Raw genomic sequence first — 24,974 nt, forward strand, 5'->3', positions numbered from 1 at the left:
TAAAAAAAAAAAAGTCTCTGTGCTTGCTCTTGACAACATGATGTCATTTATACCAAGGATGTAACACTGGATACACATGTTTACACAATCAGTTTTATTTGCTAAATTCTGATTTCAGTGCAGAAAGGAGGGGAAAAGTGTTGGGGCTGGAGCCTGGTGAGGGTTGACAGGAGCAGTGAAAGCAAGGGACAAAGGGAAAGGGGCATTAGGAGAAGTTGAGCAAGCTGAGGCTGGCAATGTGATGCAAACTGGCCAGGTGGATTAAAGAACTAGTGGTGAAAGAGGATCAGATACTACTAATGAGAAATAATGTGAGTTGAAACCAGGAGCTGCTCTGGCTAATTATGGAACCTGGCCTTGCTCCCTGTGGGACAAGATTTTTGGGATTAGGATACTGATAGGAGTCTGATCATAGAGGGAAAATCTCAAATCAGTGGCTGTAACAGTGATTAAATACAAACAAGGAAACAAAAGGCCTTGAGTTGTTGAAGCTTCTCAGGTATCTGGTGTCAAGAGACCTGTTTGGAAAGGAGAGATTAGGATTTGCTAGTCAAGAAGATTGAAACTGAGATGATGAGCAGAAGAAAAGACTGGAGAAGAAAAGAGGATGGGGTGAAGTCTCAGGGATTTTGCAAAGAGAGAGCACAAGGTGTACACAATGTGGTCCTGCCAGCAGCAGATTGGTGTGTAAGAAGGGGCCAGATTCTGGGCCTTTCAGTGGGAGCCAGCTTTCATGTGGCTTATCCTCCTTTAAACACCTTGCTCCATGCAGATGGTGATGGCTGCTTACCCTGGCAACTGCTTCTCTGTGCAAAAACTGGGATGGGCAGAAAGCTCCCAGCCCCACAATCCTCTCCGGATATAGCAGGGTGTCTCATGATATAATTTCTGAGTTGTTCCCAGTTAAAAACTTCAGAGTTTTTAAAAATTAATTTACACAAAGAGAAGCTCATTATGTTGTTACGGTTGCAGAACTCAAGAACTTTGTTGCAAAATCTCACCATCTGAAAAGCACTGATAAAAGTCCTATCTATCAAGAGTATTGTGAGGATTAATTTGGTATGCTTTGAAAAGTGTTGTGTGGTTTTATCATATGTTTCTATTTATTTTAGTCTTGATTGTAGAATTAAATTAGTGGGATTCAAATGAGAGAAATATATGAAACATTATCTACTTTCTTTTAAAGCCATATTACAAGCTACTGGGACCTAAAAAAAAAAATAAAATTTAAAGCCTGCTTTGTTTTTACAAGTGAATGATTTTTTCTTTTTTTTTTTTACTATGGTGAAAAAGTGGAAGACCATATGCAAATAGGCTTCCCTATTTGTTTGAAGACTTATCTGCATTTGAGTTTTCTTAACCTCAAAGTGATATTCTAAAAGAAGTGTTTATTGACAAGAACAACAAGCAATTCACATTTTTCAGTTTAACTTATTAAAAAAGGCAGTATCCAGAAATATGAAGTGAAAATGTGTTTGCCTTTCTGTATCTTTTCTAATTCATGGGAAAAAAATCACACTGACATAGGGGCAGTTAAAAGCTGTTATTCTCAGAGCCGTTGTTTGTCAGCCTGGGAAGTACTGCATTATTGAAAGCAATAGCTCTATGCGTGCCACCAGCTTTGCATTTTTGGAACATTATTATTTATACTCTTTTTGCAGAAGTTTTGTTAGCTCTGTGGTGAGCTGGCACTGGCCATGTGAGTTGATCTGCACACACATTCCCTGTCAGGATTTACATTTACATGTTAGCAACGCCTGTTGCTAGCAGGGAAGCCAAAGCAATAGTACTGCTGTCTCTTAATTGGAGTACACTGAATTTCTGACACTTGTGTATATAAGGGATCAAAACTCAGTGGAGCACAGATTTGCCAGGGCTCTCTATTTTCACAAACTATTGGGGGGTTTTTTGTTATTTTGGAGGTGATAAAGTAGATGGGGAACAGAAGGGTTCAGTGACACTGCTAAAGATGCTTCTACGAAGACTGTTTTAAAAGAGTTGTGCGTGCTATGCCTCTGCTGGCAGGGGAACAAGTGGCTGGGAAGTGCCAGTGAGCCTTGCTCTTTGTACCACAGTCCTGACAATCTGCACCAACATCATGTTGCTGTGGATAGTGATTCTTTTGTAAACTATTCATTTGCTGCTCAGAGCATCAGTCAGAGCAAAGAAGGGTTTCTTCAATATGCAGGTTATGTAACATCTCATGGAAAATTTTGTTAGGATGTCCTGTCCTTAGAGGGTTACTAAATTGCTTCCCTGATTAAAAATAAAATCAGATATGTTTTTTCTATCTCCTCTTTTGTGGGGAAAAAAAGTGTTCTCCCAGTACAGACCTTGACATAAAACTGAGATATAAATATCTCTGGTATATATCAAGTTGAGGATCACAGTAAGGACCTCATACTTCCTCTTTTCAAGCCAACAGATAAGTTTTTATTTCAGCATGCTTTTGTACCGATGAAGTATTTTTCCATATTCTGATTTCAGTCACTTTGCAGGTAATGTGCTCAAGACTTAAATGGCATCTCCTCCAAAATAAATTCAGAAGAGAAATATTGCAGAGGGATGATTTATTTCCTTTGCATATACTAAATTAAGATAGTGTGAGTCAAATTCTAGATGAACAGATGTTTTATCCGCACCTTGGCCATACTTCTAATTAAAGGTAAATTATAAATAGTTTAAAAATGGTTAATTAATACTTAAAAAATTTAGTATATTGTTATGATGGCAACAGTATATGTTTCAGGTAATTAGGTCACACATGTCTCTAAATGGTTAGTTAATTGCTAATGATTGTCTTGAAATCAAAGTATTTTCAAAATAAAATTTTAAATAAATAAGCCTTTTCAGTGTAAACATTATATAGCAAGAAACAAGAGGTGCTGAATAGCTAACTGCAGAATATTTCAAAGATCTGTTTTCAGTGGAACAACAATATATTTAATTTCTACATTACCTTAAAATCAAAGGCATTTCAGGGGAAAAGAATGAAGAGAATGAATCTATTAAGAATGAACCTCAGGTATACAAAATAAATATGATATTCATATTCTCCATCCCTAAGAAAAAGAGAGACTGTTCTTTATCCTTGGTATGGCTGGAAGGAAAAATGGCACAACTTTGCCCTTTGAACTACAAAACATTTCCAAAAAAGTGCTTAAATCCCTGGGGAATGTATGAGAGGCAGCACCTAACCCCCTGGAACCAGGCTCATGGTTCATAATCCTGCCAGTAGGGCTGATGCCTGAGTCTGCTAAGAAAAAACTTGACAAAAATCCTGCCCTTTTTTTGCATTTAGCTGGAGTCATGAAGACTGAGGTAAACACTTAATTGAGGAACAGATTTAATGTCTGAAATGTATAGCAACTTATTCATCATTTAGGGACAGGTGATCAGTGTGCTCTTTAAAGAGATATGTTTATTATATTTAGAGGAAGCTCCTTTTGCATAGTGGCCAAGAGATTAGAGTTCATATTCAGAACCAGGAGTCCTGGTTGCAACATCATCCTCAACTCCTTTAGCCTGCTTGAGAATTCCTTCCCCACTGGAGTGCCCAGACTCCACCTCAAGCCCCATCCCTTGGCACGTCACAGTGCCAAGTAGGGCTGAGATTAGTTCTGTACAAAGATCCCCCTTCAGTAGCACAGTTCCAACCTTGGATTTCTGACCTCAAAGCCGCCTGTGGATTTTGTGTTAGGGAGTAGCTGGAAGGGCAGTGTTTCTGAGAGGGACCTGAGTCATGCTCCCTTTTCGTGTGCAATCTCTGCAGCCCTGTGAATTGTGCATTCCTTCCTGTGCAGTGGCACAGATTCAGCAACGACTCCCACCACTCCCACCACAGTTTTGCTTGGAGTCTGGTTGCTAGGAGATGGCAGCTCTGAGTCCAGGTCCCCTCCTCACCACAGCCAGCAGAGACCCTGCATCCCAATTCTTCCGCCTCTTCACCATGCACGGCGACAAGTAGCCAGAACTCTGGTCTCCCACTTCTTGGCTGTGTGCTCCCCTGCTGCATCCTCCAGCCAGGCTCTACCTTCTGGGCTTTGCCAGGAGCTCAGTGCATCTGCTCTGCAAGAGATCCAGTTAGGGCTTCAGTGCCCTGACTAGAGGGGTTCTGGAGGACATGTAAATCCAGGGACAGCAAATCTGTGGGTTCCAGACAGCGAGGATAAGGAGACCAATTCTGAGACACTCTGCCCAGCTGTAGGAGTTAGTGCTGTTTGCACTGTGCCCCTTGAGCACAGTTTAGTCCTTGATAGTTTAGCAGAAGTTCTGCTGTTGAGCTCTGTGAAAAAAAAAAAGACACTGTGACTGAGTCTGTGGCAGGAAGTATCATTTAGTTTTAACATAAGGAGGCAGAACATCTGAGTTTTGAGAGTGTTAAAATTTTGGACGATGAGTTAAGCTACGTTGCCAAGATAGAACTTTACTGTGTAGCTTATGAATATTCTCTGAGAAAATAATACATTTTCTCTCATAAGAGATATCAATGACCTTTGGAGATAAAAGACAAGTGATATTAATGTTGAATTCCTGGCAAAAATACATTTCAATTCTGGCCACTTCTTTAAGATTATTGTTACTTAAGAAAATGCTTAGGAGACCACTTTGGCCAACTCTCTTAAAAACGTAAAGTTTAGCCTTAGCTCATAATACTGCCCAAGAGGCCCTATTCTTATTTATGGAATTAATTGTCTGATGGTTCAGTGTTCCATATTAAATATTAAAATTTCTGTTAATAGTATATATCCCTTCTCCTGGTTATTTCAATTGTGCTTCAGGTGAAAGTCTCTTTCACCAATAAATGCCTGCAAGACAGGGATGTTTTCATCTGAGAAAAGTTGATCGTGTCTTTCTGAGAAGTGAAACCAACAACTGCTCTTAATGCATACAGGATTCACAACCCTTTTTACTTCAACACAGAGACTGAACATTACTTGAACTATTTGATCTAAGTAAAAACTGTAAAAAAGGTTTCAGGTATTTTATAGAATTCTTAATAAGTTTGGTCATATTTATGAGCCATAAAAGAGTTGTGCAGTGGAGATATGCATAAAATAGCAAAAATTCTTATACAAAGGGGAGGTAATTTTAGCAGATTTTTTTTTACAGTTAACTACTCTGGAAAGGTCCTTTAAAAACAAAACTTCCATAGATCCATTTTATATGAAAATCCTGAAATGTATTTTCATCAGATGAGAGTATAAAATCAAACCCATAAAAAGGCAAGAAACAAAGAAAATGTTCAAATACATACATACTAGATCATATTTTGTGTCACTGAGGTCCCTGTGGAAGGATGAGCAGTCCCACAGTGATAGTTTTCCTTGTTTCCAACTACTGAAATGCATTAAATCTTCTCTCAATGCTTTTCTTTATTTCACCTGTGTCATTAATTAAGTTGCTACTGCAGCATTCTGTGATCATGAATGGAGGTGAGGTACTCTAAGCAGTAGATACAGTAAGTACAGATGGGGAATAATACACTTTCGCCTGAAGCATCTCCTTCCAGGGAAAATTGAAGGGCTGTTGTGCTAAATTCTGTTTAATATTACACAGTCATCAAAGAGGCAAATAGAAAGCATTGAGGAAAGCTCATGGTGTACAAACAGATGCTGCTGTTACACAGATAACAGCAGCATTCAAATCACTTTTGTGGAGGCAACCGTACTTTATGGCCTTTGTGTGGAAGGACACTGACTCAAACTTCTCCAAACACAGGAATGCAGTTTTATTCCATTCCTCTATTCCTTCTGTCATTTCTGAGACTGATTCATCAAAGTAAGTAGATGGTGCATTCTGTATTGGTTTAGCTTATCAAGAAATATAAGATTCTCTGACTTGTAAGAGTCACTCCAGTACTCAGGAAATGGCTGTTTCTTATCCTTTCCCACTATTCTGGACAGAATTGGGTTTTGAAGAAGACTGTGAGCTCTTCAGGGTGAGAGGGTACATGTGCTCCTTTGAAAAACAGTATGGCTGGTTTGTGGAGCACAAATAAATGAATATTCTCAGATTTTTAGGAAACCTGTATTCTTACTTATTTCCATAGTTTCTTTTATGCTGATATTTGGTAAATCAGAAACATATCCTTGCTTGTTTAACATGCATTATACTTTTGTGAAAGCAATAGATGTAGAATCTTAACAATGGAAAAGGCTTTCACGTGCAAGGTGAAATGTAACCATAATTCCAAACCTTTTCTTGTTTTTTTTTGCAGGATGAGGCTGCTCCAGCTGACAAGCAGTGCAAACAGGAGCCAGCCCAGGTCACTTACTCAACATCAGCTGTTTCCAGCACACAGGAGGTGTTGTACATCAACGGCAACGGGACCTACAGTTACCATAGTTACAGAGGGCTCGGAGGTGGGCTGCTAAATCTCAATGATGCTTCTAGTAGTGGTGAGTTTCCTTACAGATTGTGGCTGTATGTATATGTGCTGATGTGTACTTCCCCCTGCCGTACAGAAAGCTAGTCCATGGGGTTCAATAGCCATCGGCTATTATCACATAATGAGCAGGAGCAAAATCCTGCAAACAGCTACTGCTGAGCAAAATACTTGCTCCCTGCATGGTAGTCTCTTTCCAGCTTCAAGGGACTAATACACAACAGGGCAAGACTGAACCATAAGCCTCTAACAAAGCTGAGTAAAAACAATGCCAGGTTAGACCTTCAATCTGTTTGCATGACTTTATAGGACCTTATCACTACTGTCCTCTCCTACACTGATCACAAAAGGAGGCCATTAGTATATTTTTGGCTCAAGTTTCAAAACATGCAACTCCATGTTGTGTAACACAAATTAATTGACATAGGTTAGTCACAGGGTCTCACCAGCTACTTTAATTTACCACAGATAAGAATCTGGCATACCAAGTGTTAAATGAGAAATCAGCATATTCAATTATACCCTATACTAAAAATTATAAGGTAAACATGTCACCATGAGGTTGTACGTCCCTCTGAAAAAAACAAGTGGTGTAATTTATTTAGATCACGTTCCTTTCTTCTTACATCAGCATGCTTTTGTAACATAAAAATGTAAGCAAATTGTAGTATTTGTTTCAAATTATCCCTCATATTGATTTTGTACAAATGCAGAGCAATACCCTTCTGATAAAAAAGGTATTGTCTCTCTGTCAGAGAAATGCGATTCATCTGGAAGCCTGAGGTTTTATCAATTCCCAGGACTGTATTTAAAGAAAAGTCTCAGAGGATGTAGAAATCCCTGGTGTTTTGTCCTGGCTGATCCCTCTCTGGCAGGGAAGAGTGCCAGTTCAGGTAGAGCAGCTGACAGCCTAGATGAGAATTGCCCAGTTACAGCCTCTACATTTGGCACGCTCAGCAATTTTTAAAATGCTACCAGGGCTGCAGCCTGCAAGGAGTTATTGGAATGTGGTGTGCTGAGGACCTTCAGTCAAATCTTCTTCCTCATCCCCTGCCTGCAAAATTCTCAAAGGTCTGTGGATGATTTGTGCTAAGTTTTTGAAAGTCTTTAAATAGGTAATACTTTAGTTGTCAAAAGTCTTTGACTCGGTGTGAATAATGATTACAATTGTTTGCATACACGTGAAGAGCACATCTGAGGCACTGAATATGGTCTCTCATCAAATATTTTCATAACAGTAAGACAAGCCTTGGAAATATGGGTTTGTTTGCGAAAATGCACAAGAACTTTTTAAAATTGTCTTTTACATTATGCCCAGAGAGGATCTGAACCAGCTCCCACTGAAAACAGTTGGCATTTGCTCTTTTACCCAAGTAAGAATAGGATTAAGCTCCCCATGTGTTATTTGTCAGCAAAAGCCATCAATATTGTCCTGGTTTATATAATCTTGAACTATGAGAAATCACAACTGTTTTGTGTACTTGTTTTTCCCTTCAAACTTCTTGTAATAGGATACATTTTCATAACTAGCATTTTGCAGTGACTTGTGGGGTTTAGGCAAAAGTATTCTATGTCGCTTCAGCATGCAATTTTACAAAATGATGTACAAATTAAATGCCATCTGTGGCATCACAGGAGAGGTTTTTTGGGAACAGATAATAGGCAGCAGCACCCACCATCCAACCACCAGCATTTTTAGCCATCAATTTGTCTTGCCTTCTGATTAGAAGACACATCTTCTTTGTGCCTTTAACATAGAGGACTCCGGTGTTTTTTTCACAATTAAAGCTCAAGACAGGTTTGTATACAGACATATGCTCGAACATTTCTTCTTCCTGGTCTTTCCCTACTTGCACTGGACAATTTTGTCTGTATGTCCTTTTAGTTTGAAAAACCAGTAAGCCATTGCACTTCTCCCATATGGTTGTGGGAGGTTGGAAGGTTGTGCAAAGGTGCCTGTCTTCTCCACAGGGATCCTATACAAGTCAAAGTACATAAACTCCGGAAGTCAAAATCTTTGTGTGTCAGGACTTGGAAATCAGTTGTTGATGCTGACAGTCTAGTTAGGTGGGTGATTTGTGATCCCCTTGCCATTTGGGGAAGATCATGAAGAAAGTTGTGGAAAGACAACTCCATCCATTCCTTAGTCTCATTGACACAAAACCAACCAGGTGCCAACCTAATTATCTCTCGGATATTAAGGGTAAATTGCTCTGGCTCTGGTAGCTGGTTTCCCCACAGGAGAAATGGGAGGACTTGGAGGCCAGTGAATCTGTCAGTCCTCTCTGATGTGTCCATTGGTAGACGAGAGGAGCGGTTCAAGTTGCAGTTGACAGGGGTAAGCATTGCCGTCCTGACAGATCTCACTGGACCCTTGTTTTCAGTCATTACACTGTTTCAAGTACTCTTGTTCCAAACATGCAAGGCTGTTAAAATGGTTAATGAGCTACTTCTCTGGAGAACAGGATATTTACTTGTGAATTGTTTTCAGCAGCTAAGAACTAATTTAAAAATGCAATTCCTTTTCTATATAGTAACCTATCAAATGTTCTTGTGACATTTATAGATGTTCTCCTAGTGTAAAAACAAATACACACCTCAGTCAGAATGCATATATAAACAAATAAGGTCTGGGTTTTTTGTATCTGCTAAAACAGAAAAAAAAAAAAGATGTTGCAATACCTGCAATAGCTATCTAAAACTCACTGCCTGATTACCTATTTCCCGACCTTCCCCCACAGTAATATAATAATTAATGTCCAATTAACTGTCTGTCTAGTAGTCCAGCTGATGTATGTATTTTGTATTCTGTGTCTCATTTAATTTGGCTATTTCCTCCATATAAAGTTCACCCCTACTCCGACCTTACAGACTTAGCTATCTGTTCTCCCAACTGTTTGGTGGCTCTGGCTCAGGGACCTCTCTCTGCCTGCTGTTGCAGTGCTTCCCTCCTCATGGGGAGGTCAGTCATTCCACATGGCTAATTACAGAGCCATAATTAGCTCCTCACACAACTGCATGGGGCAAGCCTTCATGGAACTGCTCAATATGAGCAAACAGAATGTAGCAGCTTGTGCAATGACCCCTCCTCTATTATGGGCTGGCAAAAAAGCACAGAAGGAAAAGACTTGCTCTTACAGCACCAAGGTGTCCTTCCCCCCTCCTTTTAAACATTTTAGGCCAATCCATCTTGGCTGGAAACATTCACCAAGCAATCTGTGGGTTGAAAGAGTCTCTGTCAGCCTGTACATGGGCTGGGGAGAAGCCTTTGATCATGTTGTATTTGATTTGTTTAGCTAGTAAAGGAGATCTACTTTTTGAGAAGGGTGGATTTCCACAGCTCTCTTTTTTAAGGCTAATGCAGTTCCTGTTACAGAACTGAATGTAGAATCTCCAAGGTGCAATAGCTCAGTGAATGGAAACAAATTTTCCTGCCAGCTCTTAGCCAGCCACAAAGGCTTCAGCTGTCTCCCTTCTATCATTCCTGGACTGAGCTCAGAAGATGGTCCAGCTTGAGGGCAGGAGGGTGAGGACAGGATATAATGTTGGGAGCAAAAGTTCTTGATACCACCAGGAGCTGTTGAAGTCCCTACATGTAGCCTGAGCATTGCCTGAGGGAGTGGGACTGGCTTGTCTCCCCATGTATTACAGTCCAATGGATTGCTGTCTGCCCTCTCCTGATTGTCAGCACTCTCTGAAGTCATGTTGGGCTCCTTGGAGTCATGGTGTTTGCAGTTGCTTCATTTCCTGAAGTCCATTTTCTGTAAGAGTTGCAGAATGTGTTTCTGCTGCCATAGCTGGGTTGCCTGGAGATGATTTGGGACTGTTTCTTCTGCATTGTCTGGTTTTCTAGCCAGAAATGTCAATCAGTTCCTTTTGTGTATGTAAAAAGAAGGTATTTCAGACTCTGTGTTGGGCTGGTCATGCAGAATGTGCCCTCATGTCACAGTAAGACAAAGTGTTGTGTCTCCATTTCTCTCCGCAGATCTGCAGCCTACCTCCACCACAGCCACAACTCAGCACTGCATCCCAGGCACCACGAACGTCCAGTCCCCTTCCAGCTCAGGTGAGTTCTTAGGCTGAATCCCATTATGTTCACACCACAGCAGGTCCTGGCCCCGGCAGGCTTCTCCTTCAGCCTCCTCTCCCACGGCAGGCCTGCAGACCATGATGGCCTAATGGCCCAGCTGATGGCTGAGGGACTTCCCCCACACTGCTCACCTCTCCCTGCTGCTCCCTTCCAGAGGTTATGCCCTCTCAGCTCTTCCCTGCTTTAGCCAGGCCTCCTACCCATGTGCCAGTCAGCCTTCCTGGTCCTTTGCATCCTGGTCCTGCAGATGATGCAGCCCTGCTGAAGACAATGGGGTAGCTGGGGGAACGTCTCAGAGCAGGTGCTGCTGACCTCCAAGGATCTGCATGACCATGCTGATCTGCAGCAGGGAGAGAAGTTCTGAGCACTCTTGTCCACTTGTTGGTGAGACAACAGGGAAGGAAGGCACCTCCTTTCCACATCCAAAAATTTGGTCAAATTGTAACCTTCTGTAAAATCTTGGCACTTGCATGATTGATGCCAATGTTAAACTTGGTGATATTCTTGGTGGCAAACTAGGGGGGGGGAAAGTCCCGACAGATAAGAATATCCAATGTGTAGCTAGTTTTAAAGTGCTGAGTGGGTTATTCATAAGTTGGCTTGCCAGGATGTAGTAGTTGAATGGGGTTTTTGCTGTGGTTCCCCTCTCCAGGTCTTCTTTATACCTCTACTCTTGCACAGTCTTTTGTATTCTCAGTGCTACCCTGATGACATGAAAGTAGAGAGAGGGGAAAGAGAACACAGTTTGTCTCTAACACAGAGCCTGGAGCATGAAGAAACAGATCAAGAGTGATAGATGTAGGAAGCTGGGACAGTATGTTTAATCCCATTTGAAAACCCAAAAGGTGGGGTTGGGAGAAGTTAAATGGTTTGACCTGTATTTTGGCATAGGTGACTTTCTTACTGGAAAATGCTGGCTGAATTTTCTGTTAAGACCTTCCCCACATTCCTCTTCCTCCTTCCTCATTCTCTTCAAATTATCAGACACGTGGCAAAGGCAAGTACTACTCTGTTCCCTCTGCAGGGATGGAAATGGAATGTACTGGGCAGTATCCTACTTTCCTACCTCTGCACAAAGCTGAGGTGACAACTGTTAAGGCAACACAGTATACACCTCATAATTAGTCTCTTGTGGTGGATAGGGAGGATCTCACATAATCCTTTAATCACAGACCACTGTGTTTCCTGATCACTGAAAATGAATGATGGCTGTAGGCATTTCTATGTTTTTCATATCACTTTCCTCAGGCAAGACAGCATTTTTCCCCTGCTGTCTAAAGTAGCAGAAGATGTGTTTTCCAGAGGGAGAGGTGTAGAAGGGAGAAAGGTGCTTAAAAGCTCCAATTCATCAGTCCCTGTTTTCTTGATTTCTCCTGGCACTTGAAACAGTACTTTTAGGAACATCTGCTCTATGTTTGAAGGCAGGAGGAAAAGAGGCATTGATAGATACATAATATCACAATAAAGCATTCTTATTACAATAAATACATCTGATTTGGAAAGAAAAGGTAGCATACTTTGATAAGTTTTTTTTTCTATTTTGTTTTATTGCAGTATATAAGAATGTAGTCAAACCTCTCCTCTAAAGCCATTCGTGGGGAAAAAATTGAAGAGGAGAATAGGTGCAATAGAAAAGTTACACACAAGAGATTTCAAAGCATGGGCAAATGTATTTTTCTCTAAATAAGTGCTTTTGTATTATCAATGATGAAAAAGGTTGCTTAACTATTAATGAATGTAGATGCTTAAGCACATAAAACTTTAAAAAATATGTTTTATTCTACGTTACTATCTGCAATAGTGATAACCATTTTGAGAGTCACTGACACATTTATTATTCTTTCAATAGTTATTAATTGTAAGATTGGTAGTTACCCAGTGACAACATACAATTCTTAAAGGAATTTTGCTGAGACAGTTGATAGTGTCTAAGCAATCAGTATCAACACATCTACATCTCACCCGTATTTTGGAATTTGATATAAATCTCATTGGTAATGAGTACTGCATGAGGCAGTAACTAGTTCCATTAAAGTCTTGTAATTTACAGAAAAAGCCATTTGTTCCACAATGTATTTAGTGTATTTAATGGCAGACATGTCTAGCAGCTAGTTTGATAAATGTTTGTCTAGCACATGAGGAGTGGGTTTTTAGAGTTTACATATTCAGCCTGATGTGGTTCCAACAAGAACAATTGCACCTCACATGGGAAATTAGGTCAATGTAACTGGGCAGAGATAGTAAATTAAAAATATTCCCATGTTAAAGTGTCAATCAGGTGGCCTAAAAAAGAGGCAGATGAACAATACTTTAGCCTTCTGAAAGAGTATAAAATAAAGGGTTTGTCTCAGCAATTTGTTGAATCCACTGCTTGGGAGAATGTTGTGCTGTTATACAAACATGGAAGGTGACAATTTCATGTTATGCCAATATACTCTAAGAGAAAGGAAAAAAAAAATGGAAAGACTTCTCCTGTCCTAATCTCTGTGATATATGCTTAATATTTTCTTCTCAGCAGACATTATGGAACCTGATAATGTTTGCAATCAAAATTTTTAATAGTCCTGAAGTATTTCAGAATAGGAAGCAGTATGCTAAAATGTGCAGTAACATCTTGAAGGAACCTGACAAAAATATACAGATTTCCCTCTTTGCAAGTTCTTTTTTGTTCCTGTGACATCTGGCAGCTTAATAAATTATGGTAAATACACTAAAGAAAGTAAAGATAGTTATTAAAGACATGATGGTGAAGCTTTCAGCTTTTTCCAGATTTAGTAACCTGTAGTGATGGCTTGTGGAGATAGATGTACATAAAGTGTCCTTAACCAGATATTTTAAGCCTTCAAAATAGCTGTGACTTATTTTTCTGATTAAAGAGATATGGTAGGTATGAATAAGGTTTAGGTTTCCATGTTTCAGTAGCTGATGTGCATAATAGGAAAAATTTACACTACAAGAATGCACTTATAGGTTGCACTTATTCCTTATTTTTTAAATGACCAGGTATGACTGCTGAAGCTACAAATAAGTTACAATATTTTAGTATTCAGCAGCCTGGACAACCTCTGAGAACCTCTATTACTGCCAGTGAGTGTCTATCATAGCTGTTAAAAGCCGAGACCAATATAACACATCCTGGGACTAATCTCTGAGTGAGGTGTTCTTCCAGATATTAAAGCTTGGGCTGTCATAGGTAAGCTTTAGAGGTGAGATGTAGGGGTCACATAACATAATTAAAAGCTAAAATTCTTATCTCCACATGAAGTACTGGATATTTTTTTCCTGTTCAGTCCTCTGGCAGCTTCCCTTCCTGAAAAGGCATGGGTGTTCTCAGTGTCCCAAAATCATAGCTATGAAACTTTTCTCTGTGTGTGTGTCCCTTTGTTTTTTTCCTCAAGGGGGTTTTCTTTGAGGGAGAAGGAAGACAGCACTGTGAGTTGTTAACTACAAGGCAGGAGCTGGGGAGTGAAGTAAAATCCCATTTCCTAGTAAATAAAATAAAAAAAACCCAAAACCCCACCAAGTAGTTTGAAGGAACTGGGTACATTAAAATTTGAGATGTCTTATTTTTCTTTGTATAAAAGAGCTCTTACACAACAGAAATCTCCCAGACCAAGAGGATTTTTGGATTGTGATTGTTCCTTGTGTATGCAGACTGCCATCTGTTTTTTTCCAGTACTTTCAGGATGCAAACAAAAATATTCTGAAGAATTAAAGAACTTTCTTTATGAAAGTCAATCCAGACATCTAGGAATACAGAGCCAGCCAGATCTTCGGACTATGTAAATAACTGTGACCCTATAGACTTGTGAGGACTTATACACTGATTTGTGCATGTTGGATATCTGGTCTTCTCCTAGTTTTCCTTTCAGGTCAGTCACCATCAGTTTGTGTAAGGAAAACCTGAGGGGTATGACCTTTCCATGTATATTCTACTTATGAATGACATAAACTGATATACTATTCTGTCACTTAAAATCTGGATTAACAATGGGAAAAGCCCTTCTGTTACATTTCATAAAATGAAATTATCTGCTGCAGAAGCTCTGTTCTGCCAGATATTGTCTATGTGTGTGTGTGTGTGTCTGTGTGTGTCTGTGTGACAGTGACATGAATGAAAGTCAAGGAAAGAACATAAAACTTAAAGTAGGTTCATATGGAGCACAATGCCCTCAATATGTCAGTGGCAGCTTTTTCACTACTGCCTCAATAAATATAGAAGTCTTTAATGGCTTCTTACAACCGTTCAGCCCAACTGGCATTATGATTGGTATACCATTCTTCCCTGTGCTGGTTTAAGATTTTATTTTAAAATAACTTCTGAGCTTCTTCACAGTCATCATTTTCCTGCAGTGTGTGGTCACACCAAACAAATCACAGAGCTAATTATGCTTAATTTATCCTTTGTACGCTGCAAGTAATTTAAAAGTCAGTTCATTTATACCAGTGTAAAAGCAGATAATACAAGTTGCAAGGCTAAGTGCTGCTCATGCTAGTTGTGCAGTAGGAAATCAGATCTAATAGGACCCTTTCTGTTTGAGCAGCTTCTTTTCATAGTCCCAGCTCTGCTTTTATTTACTCAAGGGGAGATTTTTCATTAACTTCAGTTTTTGTAGGGACATGGCAATCTCCACATTTTTGTGTGGTCTCATCTGTACCTCTGCACAGATTTATAAAAAAGAAAATTAAAAAAGGTTTATGACAGATCTTCAGCTTCTGAAAATCAGACATCTCTTGCCATTAGTGCTTATGGTTGTGAGTCTGTGTTTTTGAATCTTATACATTTTGTGCGATTATTTAGGAGAACCTCCACAGTATGAATTAGTGTGTTCTGTGTTCCACAGTTGAATATGCTAAATTTTAAAATTATTCCAGTCTTTGCTGGAAAATCTTGGCATTGACATATATTGTACCTGTCAAATTGAAGAGTGACATTTTTCTCATAGGAAAGCAAGATACATTGCTTTGGATATCTTAATCCCAATTTCCAGGAGAGTATTAACATTAGGGTCTGGCTACTCTGATCTTCTGCCTGCTGGAAGTATAGATTTGCTACGCTGTCAAAATGAGAGAGCAGCATTTCCCAGATTTCACAAAGTATATTGTTTAATAGGTATAATTGCCATCTATATCCTTCTATATATGTTCAAAAAAGTCCTCAGTTCAATTCTATCTGTCCAAATTTATACTCCAGGAAGAAAAAACGTGTTAAGTGGAAATTACAAATACTTCATTAAAGTACCATGGGTCTTAGCTGGTTAATAACTGATCAAACAGCCAGGGAAATTCCATACAAAGCCAAAGTTTTTGATGGCAGATGTTCTGCCAGTCAGTAACCTGCAGACTGCCCTCAGGAATGCTGTCTTCCATCTGAAGTATTCATGGTCTTGAGAATATTTTTTGAAGAAAAGTGCTAAGCATATTGCTGTGAGCTGCCAATACAACAGCATGGTGATTGCTGCAGAATCTCTTGTCAGTGTTCTGGCCTTATGAGATCCTTGCAATGTGATGCCAGCTGTATGCAGCCCTCACAGATGATAGTGTGCTCCTCACTGTGGCAGCCAGATTGTCACCAGCCTAATCTCATTCATGAGCAGCTATTTATGTAAGTGATCAGACAGCGTCAGGCAAGTCATGTGGATGACCATTTATCTATGTCTGCAAGGGATTCAATCTGGCCACATGCTGATTGAAGCATAAAATGTGAAAATAGCTGTCTAGAGAATGTAAGTTGGATTTTCTGTGATAAAAATTGCAAGTTTGCATATTGCCATGAAGTCCACCAGGGCAGCTGGAGCTGGGGGAGGCACAGGACATGAATCTTCTGCCTGATTACCGTTATCAGATCCCAGGACAGGGTTTGGGGTGCAAATGGCTCACACTCTTGGACTATGCTCCTGGAGGGTAATTTTCTGCTGGCAGTGGATTTGCCCCTCATGTTCTGTAAGTGGGGTCTGTGATACATTATATAAATAAATTGTTGTGGTTCCTGTCAAGGGGACTGGTAACAGAACAGTTATTGCTTATTTCTGTTACTTGCACTCAGCTGACAGCAGGTCCTACTACTCTTCATTTGTATCTACAAACCTGTGAAACATCTCTGGCAGCTGATCTGAAGCTTCTTTTCTTTTCCTTTACTGTCTGCAGGTCCAACAGATCTCAGTATGAAGAGGCAGTTAGCAACCAGCTCTGGATCCTCCAGTAGTTCCAGCTCCAGACCCCAGCTGAGCCCGACTGAAATAAACGCAGTGAGGCAGCTTGTGGCGGGGTACCGAGAGTCAGCCGCGTTTTTGTTGCGCTCTGCAGATGAACTGGAAAACCTTATTTTGCAGCAGAACTGAGTCATGTGACCTTCACACCGGCCTGGTCTTATCTCAGAATTTCCACTAATGACATTTTTGATTTCCCAGAGCACACACTTCAGTTACTGCACAGTCTTTTAGGAGAGTTAATTACCATAATGCCACACTGTTCTTGATCCATAAAGTGATGTGTTAAGGTGCTTCAAGTGAACTTCGACCTCTGGTGTTTCCGAGGTACTTTACTGTGTCCAGGCTATTGCTTTTGTTTTAGTGTGTCAGCATAAATATCGAAAAAGTGGCTAGAAATTAACTCATTCTAACAAGTGGAGGAAACAGAAGATGCTGTGATGGTTTTTTAAAACAAGTGGTTCAAGATCCAAGTGCAATATTAGTGGAATGTGATACTGACTCATTGGACTTAAAGCTGCAGTATATGGCAAAACATTGCCAAATGTCCTGTTGCTACAGGGCACAATTGCAATTAAAAGGATCTTGTATTTTAAAAAAATGTAATTTTTATAAAAAACGAAACAAAAGATTTTTGTTTTCATTCAAGATTTTTCATTTTTACTTTGGTAAACTTTTTCACTGGTCCTGAAAATGTTTTGAGGAGCTATTTTAAGTCCCCCCTTCCTCTCTTGAATCCTTGGCTGTGCCCTTCTCCCCAACTTCATATTCTTTCTACAACGAGTAACTCTTGATGCTGGATAATTTCCTCCCCTGTGTACTGTAAATTGTCATCTATGGAATACCTTCCAAAGGAAGTATGCATTTCCTGCATTCATGCCATTCTCAACTCCATTCTGTAATATATTGCAGCTTTATTAGCAATTAATAAAGAGTTGAGCGTTTTTTAAAAAAGACATATCGTTGAGAAAAAAAGATGATTTGATTTCTTACGGTGAGCTCATCTGACTCCATGATCACTGCTGCTGTCTTATACAAGTCCCTCTAGTTGTGATTGGATGTAGATGATGAATGTTAAGAGGTTGCAAGTGACAATCTGAAAATTTGCACTCTTGTGTGTATTTATTTTTTTTCCTTAATTTAAACAAAATTCTTACCAGGGAAGGTCATTGACACTTCTGGTATAATTTGTATAATTCCCAGGCCTAGCTAAAACCTGTACAAAACTGTAAGTGGATGCAGCTGCAACTATAATAAAACTCTTCTCTCCCCTTCCCCACTCTTCCTAACCCCTCTATTTCTTATTTTATAATATTGATTACACATTAATGGTGTTTTCTTTGTGCACTATGGCAGGCTTCTTTTTAAGTATATAGAAAAAGGTACTTTAGTTTATGCTTATTGTACTATCTGTTCTGTTGTTTAGCTTTTGTTGAATAACAAGTTTCTTGTGCATTCCTAAATTTGCCTTATTTCATGTACAAAATTTTATGTAATTCCGTTTTTGACAATGAGTTTAAGGCATCAGTGATATTTTATATCTACTTGTTACATATAGTTTTCCAAGTAATGACTGTGATTGTGACCAAGTAATGTGCACTTTTTCTTGTAACTGTGGACATTGCTATGCTTTTTTTTTCTCTAGTGTTTCTAGAATTACTGTTGCTTACAGTTATGTAAAAGAAAAAGAACTTTTGTGATACTGTTGGTGAATATTAATGTGAAAAAGCCTATGAAATATGAGTATTTTGGAGGTACATAGATACACAAACATCTCTAAGTTGTGGACTCATGTTCACATATTTAAATGAGAATTCAAAACCTGAGGGCTGGAATCATTTCCTCTGTTTTGTTTGGGTAAATAAACAGATTTCTGTGTTTAAATACATGATTGTGAAACATTATAACATTTAAATAGAATAGCATTTAAAGCTATAACTGTAATGGTCTTTAAACAGGGAAAACGGCTTTCCAGTCCAATTCATGCAGTCCCTCAAACATAGTTTTTCAATATTACTTAGTAAATCCACTAGGATTCAGTAACTAGCATATATAATTTAAAGTTGACTGGAGGGAACAGCATTTTGCCACTCTACATTTGTTCTAATGATGAGAAACTATTAGATGTCCTTTTAGAGGCCCCTATTCTTGGATATGAGAATATTGTTGGAAATCCTTACCAGCTGTTGCCCATCACTTGGGAGGTGCATTTGTTTCTAACATCATCTCCCCCCTGCCCCTGAAAGCCTACAGCTCATCTCTGCCCTAGATGTTGGGTTGCCTTAGCTTTTGTCTCACAGGGAATTCAAAAGCCTCTTCAGACCCAAGAGCCTTTTTCCTCTCTTCCACTTTCAAATATCTACACTGTCTCCTGCATGCCAGGACGGGATGAAGCAGGTACCTTGTGCCAGATTACTGTGTCATCCTCACCCAAAAATGCTCTGGCATACATCTTCTACAGACAAGAGTGGCAGGTATGCCTAAGTTTCCAAGTTCCCTTGGTCCTATTGTGCAGGGTAGTGTGCCTTACACTGCCAACTAAGCAGCAACCAGAAGTTTGTCCAAGAGGCTGTTTGCCAGCCAGGAGTCCTTCTCAGCTGAGCAGCCTCACCACTTTTCAAGCTCTTTTGCTAAATCCAGCTAAGGCCAAGAAGCTAGAGGACAAGGAGGTAAAAAATTTAATTCAGTTTTCTGTCCTCTAACTCCTTTTCCTTCTCCATCAATTATTCCTTCTCTCATGGTAGAAGTAGGAAAGTTTGGGGTCACCTTACAACCTTCAAGGCCCATGACTAGTCTTCCCTTTTTCCAGCTCCACTCCCAGCCTACTTTGATAGTTCTCCGTGTCTTCTACACTATGTCTTCTACACACATCCTCTTCTTCTGGGTGCCTCCTCTGGAATATTTAGGGTCTCCTTCAATCATAGGAGCAATTGATGCCCTCTAAAGTCTTATACAGATACTTAACAGTAACTGAGTCCTCAAGTGTTTTGTCTATACCAAATTCCATCAGACAGATGCGAGTTTTTATTCTAGAGCTGTTTCTGCCCCTAAGTACTGGGTTTGTTAATGTCTTCTTTGGAACAATGACAGATTCACTTATAGTTTTAACTTCCTCTTCTAAGAGGGTACTGAAATTCAGACCTATCCTGTGAAGGAGAGACCATAAACCTCTGTCCATTTTTGTGTGTGAAAATCTAGATCCAAGTATTGCAACTAAATTTGTCCTCTTGAATCCAGGTCTTAGAGCCCCTTACTTTGTATCTGCTTTGAACCTTCTAAGGCAGTAAAAGCACAGGGGAGAATGTCTTGCTCAGGCACCCTTTCTTCCTCTCATCCACATCTTTTGTAACAAAGGCCTGGTTACCTCAGCCTAAATATTGCTGTTAGGATAAGGCTAGTTTCTACCAGCATATCTCTGTCCACTGAGTATGGCTGCTTAAGCCTGCCTTCAGAAGAGCGTTACCCTTGTATCCAACATCTTTACAAAACTGGTGCTTCAAATTTGGTGGATGTCTCACTACAGCATTTCATCAGTGCAGACTGGCAGGTGCTGGTCCTTCTTAAAACAGCCTCACATCTTTCCAGCTATCCTGGAGTTTCTTTGGTGAGTGGTCCTGTCAGACCTCTAGTTTCCAAGGGATTGTTGGGCAGGGAGGGAGGGTGGGAAAATGTCATAATGTCCATTAACTTCCCTGCAGAGTTAAGTACCAAAGCTGACCATGGTCTGAGTGTACTGAGCCTCTTTAGGCTTACAAACACACTGGGAAGACAGTCATCCATTCTTCTCTCCCTGATTTCCAGGGTGGTTTTCATGGACAGCTGTGGGTAATACCTTCAGATTCACCTTTGCGTTATGAGAATGGACAAAATTGGTCCAGCTTATCAACTAATAATCACTTAATTAGATTGGTTTACTGCTTTCAATGCCTGCTGGGAAACTGGAGGCAGAACACATGAAAAGAGATCTGGAGTCAGACATTTTTTTTCCAGATTGTCACCTTGCTGCCTGTCGTTGAAGGATGGCACCACCATACCATCCATCCTGAGTATTAGAAGCTACAGAAAGAGTATACAGAGGTAAGCAAGTATTTGACAGTTCTAAAGCTGCCCATCCTCTCCAGAAAAGGAATTTTCTGGGTGAGGGAAAGCTGGTGAACATGTACGTGACTGTGGCTATAAAACTAATTGGAAAACAGAGTTATACTAAAGTGACTGGATATTCTTGCTCTAATGGCCTGAGTCACTGCTGAATGCAGTGTAGGTGGAGGTAGATTTTGTTGGTAAAACTCCATTGAAAATGAAGAGCAATTTCATTTCTTCGAAGTGCCTAGCACCATGTTAAAAGACTCCTCATAAATTTGTTGAAGCTCCTCTGAATCTGGATTTGAAAGGCATGTGAGGCATTAATAAGGGAGACGTTTTTCTATGTAAAGAAAAGCTGATTTTGATAGATCCTGAAGTCAGAATCTAGTCCAGGCTCCACCCACTATTGAAAAGCCAGTATGTGAAAAAGAATTGTAAAATAATGGGAGAAATCAAGCAATGTCATACAGATGGTTACTGGATTAAATATGTAAGAATATAAAATATCTGTGCTGGACAAGATCTGGCCTTGTAGCCTGTCTCTGAATAATGTGTAAAACAGATAAAGATGTACTAGATATAACAGGCCAGAAGAATAGAGCAAGCCTATAGCAAGGATTTCTAAATGCACATCCATGGCCTACAACAGCTTGAGGCTGTGGTGGGCTGTCCCTGGCTGACAGGTAAGTCCCTACCCACCCTCATACTCCCTCCCCACAGTGGCACAGAGAAAAAATCCAAAGAGCAAAAGCAAGGGGAAAAACTGGGTCAAGCTAAGTGAAGAATGAAAAAGAAACAGGGATGCAGAAGTAGTCCCTCATCACTTCCCACCAGGAGATGTGACATCCAGCCGATCACCAGGCAATGGCTACTTAGGATGTGTATCCCACCCCAATTACCCCTATGTCTTTTTGGCCAGGAATGATGTCATATGGCATGATATATCATTAAAAAATATCAGGCAAAAAGAGAAATGGGTTGCTTCAGGCCATGCAACCTATGAATGCCTGGGTCTGTTGACCCCTTTCCATGGTCAGGACTAAATCAAATGTTGTACAACAGGGTGCAGAAATGGTTTTTTACCTTTTCTCAAATTACCTGCTTAAATCTCTTTTTCACCACTGAACAAAGGAGCACAAAGGAGCTGGAAAGGCTGTAAAATTATTAACTGCTTTGTGAATAGAAACTTTATGTTGTGCCACATAATTCAGTTGATTTCTCTGAGTCTGGATAAAGGTATTCTATGCAAAATTTTGTGCTCCTTTTTCTAATGATGTCTGGAAACACAGTGTAAGAGTTCTAGTTATTGTGACTATATATATATAAAACTTTTTTTGTAAGTACATCTTTGCTGTAGTTAGCCAACTATGGTGTAAGGAGAGCTGGGAAAAGGATCCAGCAGATGGAAAGGTTTGTCTTCCTTTTCTTGACTTAGCAAGGAGGTAAATTACAGTAGGTAATTAAAAAGAAGCAGTGCTACTGAATTTTCAAGATTTTCTTTTTTCAAGAAAAGAAATTAAATTTTTTCCTAATGCTCCCCTGGAAACTTATACCAGATAATTTTTCCTTTTCTCCAGCAAGACTGCTGTTTTGTTATTGTAGGGTCGCTAATCAGTTGTAGGTGCTGTTTCTTTTCATGCTCACTCACAGCACAGTAGAGTACTCATAGCAGGAAAAGCAGCAGGAAAAAATGGAAAAATAAGAGGGATAAATATTATTAATATTTCCAACATGTCATTGTTTGCCTGTTTTAAATTAATTTTATTTGTGGTTCCCTGATCACAGTGCTTTAGCACCACGAGCTTGACCTATTTATTTCCTCTCATATTTTGTAGGAAAAATAGCTTCTAGCTGAGAAAAGCTCTTACTGCCCTAGCCAGCAGGCAGCCTTAACAATGTTCATTTTCTGCACCTGATATTTGAAAATTGCAAGCTACAAGGCATACTTAACTCGCAGCGCTATTCTCTAATAATTAGAGGCATGGGCTATTTTTTAAATTTTAAATTTTTTAAAATCACCTCTGTCCAATCTAATTATACTTTATGAAACCATATATTAATTGATTTAAATGATAAGTAATAATAGAAATAAAACGAGGGATTTGATATAATATCTAGCATAGAGTTGTAAAATTTGTCTCAGTGCTTAAGTATAAAATCATATGATTTGTCCTTTTAAACAAATCGTGATTAGTATTGTTTGTTTACAGAATATGGAGTCCAGATTTCTTCTGCTGTTGGGGAGAAATTTCTATGGCATAAATCCACTCTCTTGTTTTGACTCAGGTGTCAAGAAGACAGCATACCCCATTTAGTCTCCCTGCCATTCGTCATTCTTCTGCCTTACAAACGATAATAAAGGGCTTGAAATAATGGTCAATTAAAAAACTACCACATGGTTATTGACTAAAGTTTAAAGGTAGAAATCATTTACCTTCTGGCAGAGTCATATAATCAAATAATGGTTTGGGTTGGGGGGGAACCTTCAAAGCTCATCTAGTCCAACCTCTCTCCATGGGCAGGGACAACTTTCAAAGCCCAGTCCAACTAGGCTTTGAACATTTCCAGAGATGGGGCATCCACAGCTTCTCAGGGTAATCTGTTCCAGTGCCTCACTGCCTTCATTGTAAAAAATGTCTTCCTTATAATTCCATATGAACTTACACTCTCTCAGCTTAAAATCATTGCTCTCATTTCCCCTTGTCCTGTCACTGCAGACCTTGGTGAAAAATCACTTTCTGTCCTTCCTGTGTATCAAAAGGCTGCTCTGACTGCTCCAGAGCCTTCTTTTCTCCAGGCTGAATAACTCAAACTCCCTAAGCATTTTCTCATAAGGGGAGTGTTCCAGCCCTCTGACCATTTTATGTGGCCCTCCTCTGGACTTGCTCCAGCAGACCTATATGTTCCTTGTGTTGGGAACTTCAGAGGAGGCCACAGTTTTCATTAGCAAGGCAAGGAGTTGTTTGTCTTTTTGGCCTACAAGCACACATTGCTGGCTTGTGTCCAGTTTTTCATTGACCAGTATTCCCAAGTCCTTCCCCAGTCCCAATTCATCCATTCCCCAGCCTATATTGATATTGAGAGTTGCCCAGACCCAGGTGCAGAACTTTGCACTTGACCTTTTTGAACCTGATGAGGTTCATGTTAATCCCCTCCACAAGCCTGCTAAATTCCTTCTGGATGGCATCCCGGAGGATCCAATCTCTTGGCTCATTATTAGCCTAGGAGAGGGCTGTTATGAGCTCTGTATGATGCTACAGAAAATTTTCCATTCGCAGCAACCTTTTGGCTGGGTGCTGCATTCCCTGTATTTTTGGGCTGAGATGTTTTTGGAAAATCTCTGTGGAATGATACAGCTTAGGTATAAGTGTCACTGTCACTGGGACTTCAGGCTGATATTTTAGAACTTGAAAGAGAATTCCACTGCCAAGAAACTGGGAGAGAAATGTGGTTACTAGCTGTCTCTCTGTACATTGTGCTAAGATGGTACATTTTTAGGATGTAAAGCAGTGAAAATTTATCTTTGCTTAAAAAGGGCCATCTGCCCATCCTTGTCATTATAAAAGGACACTTTTTTATTTCCTTCTGTAGGGGAAAATGAGAATACTAACAAGGATACTGAATTTTATTAGGCTTCTCTTTCTCCCCACCAATAAGAGGATGTCATTGTTATGGTAATACAGGGTGAATGGCAAAATATGATGACAGAAATCAGGAGGCGTTGGGTGCCTGGATGAGCACCAGGCCCTGAAAGGACTCTGCAGACTGAAGTTACTTGAGTCAAGACTCAACTTGACACATTTTGAGAGGGCACACATTTTGTTCACTAAATTTATATTCATGAACTATCAGAAACAGCTACCTACTAATTATGCAGATCTTGTCCCAGGCTGTGAATAAAAGTTATTGGGGCCACTCCTGGATGGGAAAATGAATGGAACACACTGAACAGAGAGCAGATCTCAGGCTAGGACCTTTGAAAATCTTCATAGAAATGAGAAGCATTCACCTCAGTCATAGCTTCAGGATTTGGCAAACGTCACAAAGAGTGTGCAATTGCCTACCACCCGGTTAGTTCCTGAGCAGTGGTCCTGGCCAGCTGCCCCTCTTTTCCCTCTCTCAGGTGATATATAGAGCCATTTGGTGTGTGTTACTCCTCTGGGCAGCTGGGGTCAGCTGTCCTACTTCTTGTGCTCCCTGGTGG

At 39.9% G+C, this 24,974-nt stretch overlaps 1 protein-coding gene across 4 annotated transcripts in view; it reads left to right on the plus strand.

Annotated features, from left to right (window-relative positions):
* NOL4 (nucleolar protein 4) overlaps window positions 1–18,573 on the plus strand; it is a 189,912-nt gene extending 171,339 nt beyond the window's left edge. For all 4 annotated transcript variants that reach the window (XM_039703095.1, XM_039703097.1, XM_039703096.1 and 1 more), the window contains 3 exons: window positions 6,221–6,401; window positions 10,374–10,454; window positions 16,626–18,573. In XM_039703095.1, the coding sequence (XP_039559029.1) occupies window positions 6,221–6,401; window positions 10,374–10,454; window positions 16,626–16,819 (456 nt within the window). In that variant the 3' untranslated portion in view covers window positions 16,820–18,573. The remainder of the gene's footprint in view (window positions 1–6,220; window positions 6,402–10,373; window positions 10,455–16,625) is intronic.
* The last annotated feature ends 6,401 nt before the right edge of the window (window positions 18,574–24,974 follow it).

This window comes from Passer montanus, unplaced genomic scaffold, assembly GCF_014805655.1.
Source record: "Passer montanus isolate IOZ18808 unplaced genomic scaffold, ASM1480565v1 scaffold16, whole genome shotgun sequence".
Taxonomy (NCBI): Eukaryota; Metazoa; Chordata; class Aves; order Passeriformes; family Passeridae; genus Passer; species Passer montanus.